This window comes from Bubalus bubalis, chromosome 21 (genome assembly GCF_019923935.1).
Source record: "Bubalus bubalis isolate 160015118507 breed Murrah chromosome 21, NDDB_SH_1, whole genome shotgun sequence".
Lineage (NCBI taxonomy): Eukaryota > Metazoa > Chordata > Mammalia > Artiodactyla > Bovidae > Bubalus > Bubalus bubalis.
In genome coordinates, this window is record NC_059177.1 from 49648262 (window position 1) to 49656418 (window position 8157).

At 56.1% G+C, this 8157-nt stretch overlaps 1 protein-coding gene across 2 annotated transcripts; it reads left to right on the forward strand.

Annotated features, from left to right (window-relative positions):
• The first annotated feature begins 2181 nt into the window (after positions 1-2181).
• CISH (cytokine inducible SH2 containing protein) lies at positions 2182-7774 on the forward strand. 2 transcript variants are annotated; one of them, XM_006053325.4, is made up of 3 exons: positions 2182-2491; positions 5730-5950; positions 6192-7774. In XM_006053325.4, exons 1-3 carry the CDS (start codon positions 2472-2474, stop codon positions 6713-6715), a joined length of 765 nt encoding a protein of 254 aa, XP_006053387.1. In that variant the 5' UTR covers positions 2182-2471; the 3' UTR covers positions 6716-7774. The 2 variants fall into 2 exon arrangements, with proteins under 2 accessions (XP_006053387.1, XP_006053388.1); XM_006053326.4 differs by lacking the exon at positions 2182-2491 and adding an exon at positions 2513-2651.
• The last annotated feature ends 383 nt before the right edge of the window (positions 7775-8157 follow it).

Consider the following 8157-nt stretch of genomic DNA (forward strand, 5'->3'; position numbering starts at 1 on the left):
TGGACGGGATGAAGCACAAGCTGAAATCAAGATTGCAGGGAGAAATGTCAATAACCTCAGATATGCAGATGACACCACAAGAACTAAAGAGCCTCCTGATGCAAGTGAAAGAGGAGAGTAAAAAAGTTGGCTTAAAGCTCAACATTCAGAAAACTAAGATCATGGCATCTGGTCGCGTCACTTCATGGCAAATAGATGGGGGAAAGATGGAAACAGTTACAGACACTATTTTGGGGGAGCTCCAAAATCACTGCAGATGGTGACTGCAGCCATGTTATGACCAAGTTATGACCAACCTAGACAGCATATTAAAAAGCAGAGACATCACTTTGCCAACAAAGGTCCGTCTAGTCAAAGCTTTGGTTTTTCCAGTAGTCATGTATGGATGTGAGAGTTGGACCATAAAAAAAGCTGAGCGCCGAAGAGTTGACGTTTGGAACTATGGTGTTGGAGAAGACTCTTGAGAGTCCTTTGGACAGCAAGGAGATCCAACCAGTCCATCCTAAAGGAAATCAGTCCTGAATATTCAATGGAAGGACTGATGCTGAAGCTGAAACTCCAATACTTTGGCCACCTGACGCAAAGAACTGACTCGTTTAAAAAGAAACTGATGCTGAGAATGATTGAAGGCGGGAGGAGAAGGGGACGACAGAGGATGAGATGGTTGGATGGCATCACCGACTTGATGGACATGAGTTTGAGCAAACTCCGGGAGTTGGTGATAGACAGAGAAGCCTGGTGTGCTGCAGTCCATGGGTTGGCAAAGAGTCAGACACGACTGAGTGACTGAACTGAAGTGGGGCTACACTGAAGTTCAAGTTCCTTTAAGGAAATTGACAGAGAAGTGGGTTTCATGAAGCCATTTCTCACGTGAACCAATTATTTTTGTCATGTTGTCCTGCTTCACAGGCTTTTGCTTTTGGATACCTCAGTCTTCCATCTCCTCCCAGGCAGGACAAGCTCAGCCCTGTTTGCCCTGGGGAAAGCCTGGATACTACCATTTATGCCTCTGGACACTGCCAGGAGCCTGTCATCCCTGCGAGGGGACCTGAAGCTTATCTTCTTTCCAGGGAACTTGGGGGGTACACACCGGGAAGGTGGGGTGGACCCTACCACTGCTCCAATTCTCTCATCTCCTGGCCCATGGGCTTCGAGGATATGTGTGCAGCCCCTTTAAGGATACTCCCTGGTGAGTCCAGTGAATGGGAAAAGGTGGAAAGGATCAATGGTAGGGGCATGTTTCCCTGGGGCTCAGCAATAATGGGAGAAATACCAGCTGTTGAGGATCGCATGTATCAGAGCTCCGTGTAGATGGGAGAGGCTGTCACTGCTCCTCCTCTCTACTTTTATCCCCTAGCTTCAGTTTATCTCTGGGGGTTTGGAGCTCCAGGTCTCTCTCCCATATTTTTAGGGGGCCCACCAAGCCAGAGACACATGTGAACTGTCCTGTGGGGTGGGCTGGGGGCTCTTTATCCTTGCCTGTCTCCTCAAGTCGGTAGTCATTTCGGCCAGCTTAGGGCTGAGACTGGATGGCCCCGCAAAGTGCAAAGGTTTGGGTGGCGCCTTCTTCCCCAACTCCCAGCGGAAACCTTCTCGCCTGGATCTTATTGGCTGCAGTGGCCGCAGGCCATCCGTGAACCTGCTCGGATCTGGATACTCTCTCTGAACCCCTTTTCTCCCCTAATGTTTCTCGCCAAACCACAACCCATGCCACCCGCCACCCCAACACTGGGTCCAGGGGTCCAAGTGCAGCCCATAGGGGGCGCCTGCACACCAGCACACCGCCTTCGAGGAGCCACTAGCTGGGCGGACAGGCCCGTTGCCGCTCCCTCGTGCTGCCACCGGTCCTATTCAGAGATAAGCGGGCCTGTCGCTAACGAAACGGAGTGCCCCGAAGGAAATCTGAGCTCAAGTAGGTAGAGCACCGGCCTCTCCCTAGCCCATTCAACTTGGTTTTCACCGGTTGATCTCTAGGTCACGCCCAACCCCCTTGGCTTACGTCAGCCTCGAATCTAAGCCCTCTAATTGGCTCTCCCTGACCACTCGGCCCCACCTCCTGCACTGCGACTGGTCGGGGCGCAGGGCCCCGCCCCATTTTCCTGGAAAGTTCTTGGAAATCTGTCAAAGGTGTTTCCTTTAGCTGCCCTCGGCTCCAGACTAGGGGAGCCGACGCCCCCCTACCCGCACCCCTCGCCGCCCGACCGCACAGCCGGCGGTTCTAGGAAGACGTCGCTTCCGGGAAGGGCTGGGACACAGAGGACAAAAGATTAGGCTGTTCGCCCCGCCCTGTCCTCCAGGCCCGCCCCCCGCGCCCTCCCGGCGCGCCCGCGACGCCACCTCTCAGTCCCGGCCCGCCGCCGGTGCACCCCGGGAGCCTGCCCTGCGAGCGCGATCCGCGCCAACTGGCTCACTCCAGCCGCCGCCGTCAGGCCGAGCCTCAGCTCCGGAGCAACGGCTGCCGCTGCCTGGACATGGTCCTCTGCGTTCAGGGGTAAGCGCGGCTCTCTGCCCCAGCCCAGCTCCGCGCCGGGACGCGGCGGAGAACTGGCCTCGTGCTAGCCACCGAGTATTAAGAAGGTCGGAGAAAGACCTCGGGAGTGTGATAACAAAGAAAGGTGACAACATCGTCACCACCTCTACTGGCACTGTGGGTACGGAAACTGGGGGTCAGCTAGCGACAGGAGAAACACAGGGTGGGCTAAGCTTGGGTTCTGGCTGGAAAAGGTGGGCGCTTCAGGCAGCGCCTCCTCCCAGACGTGGCTCACTTGCCCAGCCGTTCTGGATCGGGAGCGCTCTAACCTGGCCTGCCGGCCCAATAACCTACTGTGACCATGGGCTAGCCCTTGACCCTTTCTGTCCTGCCATCCACTCTCCTGCCTCAGGCTCGCAGTTAGGCTCTTCTTGGGAAACCAATCTGAGATCCTTACTTCTACCCAGGTTGGCACCTGCTAAATAAGCAGCTCTTGGAAGAGACTAGGTTTGACCCAGTCCTGTCTGAGGCACCCCCTCACAATGGCGTCATCCCTACTCTCAGTCCAATATGGGATCCCAATGTGAGAAGTGCCTTGGCTCCTGCCTCCCTTCTCCAAGTTTCCCAAAAACTTGCAGGGGGGCGGGGGGCGGGCTTATAAGACAGTCTTGGCTTCAGCTGAGCATTCTTAACACATTCCTTCTGACCAGAACTTCAGTGTCCCCTTCAACCAAGGGTCTGATGCTCTCCAAACTCATCTGACAGGAGCTCAGAAGCTCCAGGGTGAGTGAAAGGAGATGTGAGTGGGTGCTCCACAGCCAGAGAGAACTAGGTGGCTCAGTGACTGCTGTTATCAAAACTGCTATGGTACCAAGTGAGGAAGGGTGGAAGGTGGGGCAAGGCTGAAGTGCCCCCCAGCTCTGAGCAGTCCTGTTCCCAGCACCTGGAGGTGCTAGGAAGACTGTCCATGCTTCAGTTTCTCCCTGAGCATCTCCAGAATCTCTCTTTCTCCTCTCTGCACTTTGGGACTCCCGAACACCTTCCCCCATGCTTCTGCCTTTGTTCACAGGACCCCAGCCAATTCTGGGGTCCCACAGTCTCTCACTTTGCTCCAGCTGAAGGCCCCCTTGGAATATCAGTGCATCAGGCCAGTGCTCTTGTCAGGGAGCAAGACCAGCTAGTGCTCTCCTGAGCCAGGGGGCAGGAATTCCCAACTGTAGGTTTGGGGTGTCAGCTTTGCTGAGGGCTACCTGCTCAGGGTTGAGTTTGCTTTACTAGTTTATGAGCCCAAACAGAATGCACAGGCTGGGCTGCACTGCAGGCACCCTCACATACTGGCCAGCTACGCCTGGAGCACCACAGCCACCACCACCACGACGCAATAACACAGCTGTGGACACACCCCTCCCCAGATATATGCAGTCACTCACCAGGACCTTGTGGTGACCAATACAGCCACTCACACATCCAGATATCATATCATCATCCGTAGAGGTCTCTACACCCACATATGCTAAGCTGTTTGGACATGGCCACCCCCAGAGACTCTATCCAGTCTGACTGGCTAACCACCTCCTATAGTCCTAGAAGGCCCCTGGCCTGAGCTGAGCTCTGGGTCCCAGTAGGGAGGCCCTCAGCCAGTTGCTTGGATCTCAGCCTCCAGCTCTTCTAGAGGGAGTCCAGAGCTCCCACAGTGCAGCCAGAGTGGGGGTGAAGAAATGTCACCAGGCTATGGTGTGCCAGGGTCTTATGGCTCCTTTTTCTCATGAGCAGTTGCCGGCCCCCTGATTTGTTAACATCTTCTAGAGTCACCTATAGCTTACATCAGAGCTGGATCCTCTCCCTGGCTCCTGCCGCCGGCTCCTGCTTACCTCTTCCTGCCGTGTAAACAATACCTGGCAGTGTTTCCCGATGTCGTCATCTCGGCCTGCTGTGCCTTCGCCGCTTCTCCTTCCTCTGGCCTGAGACTCAGCTCAGGAGCAGGCTGACCCTGACTCCCCTGTAACATCCTTTGCTTTTTTATGACTTTGGGTTATGAGCACTCCTTTAGGGCAGGGCCCAAGGTTACGTGATCCTGATGTCTTGAGGCCTGGCAGAGACCCAGACCCAGAACTGAGATCCGAGGATTTCTTTTGTGACGAGTGGGAGAGGAATGGCAGTCTCTTCCACAGGAACCAGGGCCATGCCTCTCACTCCCAAGAACCCCCAGGATCACTGCACTGGGTGGGCTTCTCTTAAAGAGAAGCTACTACTCAGACTGGGGCCAGTTCAGCAACCCAATTCTAGTCATCTGAGAATATGGTGTGGCCCAACCCCTCAGTGTCTGGGCTGGGATGACCCCTCACTGGGGTAGTGGGGAAGTGGACCTCTAGTGAAGAGCAGTGTTTGCTTAAAATCACAGTGTCTGGTAGGGCAGGCCTGTCAGAGTGGGATCTGGAATGTGGGATGAGTACCCTGCCCTTTGGTGGGAGCTCATATTTATGGGAGGTGGGACTTAAGTGCCTTTAGAGGCCACTGTGTACCCCAGACCCTCAGCTGGGAGGAGGAGAGAACAGGATGGGAGTCTGACCTGTTCAGGGAGATAATTCTAGCCTCTAAGGCCTGGCCAGTGTAGACCAAGGTCCCTCTGCCAGACACTGTTGTCCATGGGGAGGTAGCATGTGACCCATCCCTTGGTTCAACCAGGACCATGCATTTAATCAGCCACCTCTGCCAGGAGGGCACCATTGTGGGGCCTCTTTGCACTGGATCCTATCTATGTGGTGGGAATCCCAACTGCCCACTGTGAACTAGAGATGCCTACAGGGAATGATCTATGGATTTGGTTGGTACAAAATAGAAGAGAGATTACAGATGGCCCTTTGTCCCTGCAGATGTGAAACCTGGGGATACAGAGAGCCCATGTATTCATTGTACTGCACCATTCATATAAGGGACTCAAGCATCCACAGGTTCCATCTCCTGGAACCATCTCCCCATGGATACTGGCTCCAACTATAATTGCTCTTTGATAAATGCAGGAGAGTGGGAAAGTCTCTTTCAGAAGAGGGTTCATATGTGGGGGAGGCCATCACATCAGGGCCTTTTGTGCTGACAAGTGGGAGGTGGAATACTGGTCTCATGAGTGAGCAGAGGGGAAACTGGGGCTCACAGTGAGATAGACTGGCCAGAGGTCACATAGCCAGTCTGGGGCAGAGGGGATCTCTGGAAATGGAGAGAGCACAGGGCCTCCACTCACTGCCCATGCACCTCCTTCTAGACCTTGTCCTTTGCTGGCCGTGGAGCAGATTGGGCAGCGGCCCCTGTGGGCCCAGTCCCTGGAGCTGCCCCAACAAGTTATGCAGCCTTTGCCTGCTGGCGCCTTCCTGGAGGAGGCAGTAGAGGAGTCCCCAGCCCAGCCAGAGAGGGAGCCCAAGGTGGTGGACCCCGAGGAGGACCTGCTGTGCATAGCCAAGACCTTCTCCTACCTTCGGGAATCTGGTGAGTCTGAGGAGGGAGGAGGAGTTGTCCTGGGAAGTCTGACGGGGGAAGATTAGCTCTGCCTGTTGAGTCTAATTTGAGAGGCAAGCCTCTGGCCAGAAGAGCCTGATGGGAGGGAAGGGCCCCAGCCCTCCCCAGGGAGGGGTGATGAGAAGAGGCTGAGCCCTGCCATGCCCTGGGTTGGTGCACCCAGCTACTTTCCACTGTAACCAGTTGGTTCCTCTCCTGTCCACTTGCCTAGGCTGGTACTGGGGTTCCATTACGGCCAGTGAGGCCCGGCAACACCTTCAGAAGATGCCAGAGGGTACCTTCCTGGTACGTGACAGCACCCACCCCAGCTACCTGTTCACACTGTCCGTCAAGACTACCCGCGGGCCCACCAACGTGCGCATTGAGTACGCCGACTCCAGCTTCCGCCTGGACTCCAACTGCCTGTCCAGGCCACGCATCCTGGCCTTCCCAGATGTGGTGAGCCTAGTCCAGCACTATGTGGCCTCCTGTGCTGCAGACACCCGGAGTGACAGTCCCGACCTTCCCACCACCCCGGCCCTGCCCACCCCGAAGGAAGATGCGCCCGGTGACCCAGCCCTGCCCGCCACGGCCGTTCACCTGAAACTGGTACAGCCCTTTGTGCGCAGGAGCAGCACCCGGAGCCTGCAGCACCTGTGCCGCCTCGTCATCAACCGCCTGGTGGCCGACGTGGACTGCCTGCCACTCCCCCGGCGCATGGCTGACTACCTCCGACAATACCCCTTCCAGCTCTGACCCGGCCAAGCAGCCGCCTGGCCTCACCCAGCTGGACCCTGGAGGGGACATGGGCCCCAGCTGGACTTGGGCTCCCACGACCCCTCCTCCAGTCATCCTGGTGCCCGTGAGCATCTGGCAGCTAGACCAGGAACGGTCTGCAGGAACAAGGCTGGGGGTGAGGGGTCAGGGGAAGTTTCACACGACTTGGAGGTCAGCACCCCCCGCTCCCCCACAACTCCGTTGTGGTGGGCCATATGTGTCAAAAGAGAGGGAACTGGCAGGACTTTATCTCAGCCCTGTGGGCTGGGCCCAGTCCCCCACTCACCTGCTGCGGACTCCTGAACCGCGTAGACTTGGCCGACCCTGGTTGCTCCATCCACAGGGTGGGGCGGGCCCCTTCCTTCCAGCTAGCCAGCCTCTGTCTCGGGGGTATATCAGCCAGAGGAACCGAGGTTGATGGTGACAGTCCCCAGGCGGGGGCACAGACCAAACTGGGGGACAGCACAGTTATATAGTATTTATTTATTTATTCTCCCTGGGTTGGTCTCGGGGTGAGCCGACCCCTCCTCTCTGCCCTGAGCACTCCAGAGGCCCCAGACTGGCCCCAGCTTCTCTGGTTCCTCCCACCCTGAGATGTGCTGCTGGACCCAAGGTGGGCCTGCATGTACTGGCACTAACCCATCCACCAGAGAAGGAGTCCTTCTCCTTGGCCTCCAGCCCTGTTTTGGGAGTATGTGTGAATAAACAAGAACATGGAGCCAACATGTTAGCACCCAGCAGAGCCTGCCACTCAGCCCCTCCAGGGCCGAGCCCTGTCTGCACAGAGCTGGTCTCGCCGGGGCACAGGCCCTGCACGAGTCGGGGGCCGGGTCAGGGAGCAGCATGGTCGTCGGAGGGCCACTGGTCCAGCTCTGCTGGGTCTGCTTCCTGCCCAGGAAAGTGCGTTCACACAAGAGAGGGAACGAAACTCCATATCCGATGAGACTTTATAAAATAATTACTACTTAAAACAGTTTAGTAGTCTTTTTATTTTCACTGCTTTTTCTGTAATGACAATAAAATTGTACCTTTCATGTATGGAGCCCTCAGAGGGGCCTTTTTTGAGTCGTATACCATCTGTCCCCTTCGATCTTACTGTCAGTATCCCCCACTTTACATCTGGGTCAGCAGAGGCCCAGAGACCTGTGTGGCTGAGCCAGCCCTGCTAGGGCACCCAGTGAAGAGTGGAGAGGGTTGTTATTGTTCAGTCACCAAATCATGTCCGACTCTTCATGACCCCATGGACTGCAGCACACCCGGCTTCCCTGTCCCTCACCATCTCCCAGAGTTTGTCCAAGTTCATGCTCACTGAGTCAGTGATGCCATCCCACCATCTCATCCTCTGTCATCCCCTTCTCCTCCTGCCTTCAGTCTTTCCCAGCATCGGGGTCTTTTCCAGTGAGTCAGGGCTGTTCGCATCA

What these genes read in the sequence shown, in the direction of transcription:
- CISH (XM_006053325.4), top strand. Translation starts at nt 2,472, where the DNA reads ATGGTCCTCTGCGTTCAGGG. An exon ending in ATGGTCCTCTGCGTTCAGGG is followed by an intron (nt 2,492 to 5,729) that starts GTAAGCGCGGCT and finishes ACCTCCTTCTAG; the next exon opens with ACCTTGTCCTTTGCTGGCCG. An exon ending in CTCCTACCTTCGGGAATCTG is followed by an intron (nt 5,951 to 6,191) that starts GTGAGTCTGAGG and finishes CCACTTGCCTAG; the next exon opens with GCTGGTACTGGGGTTCCATT.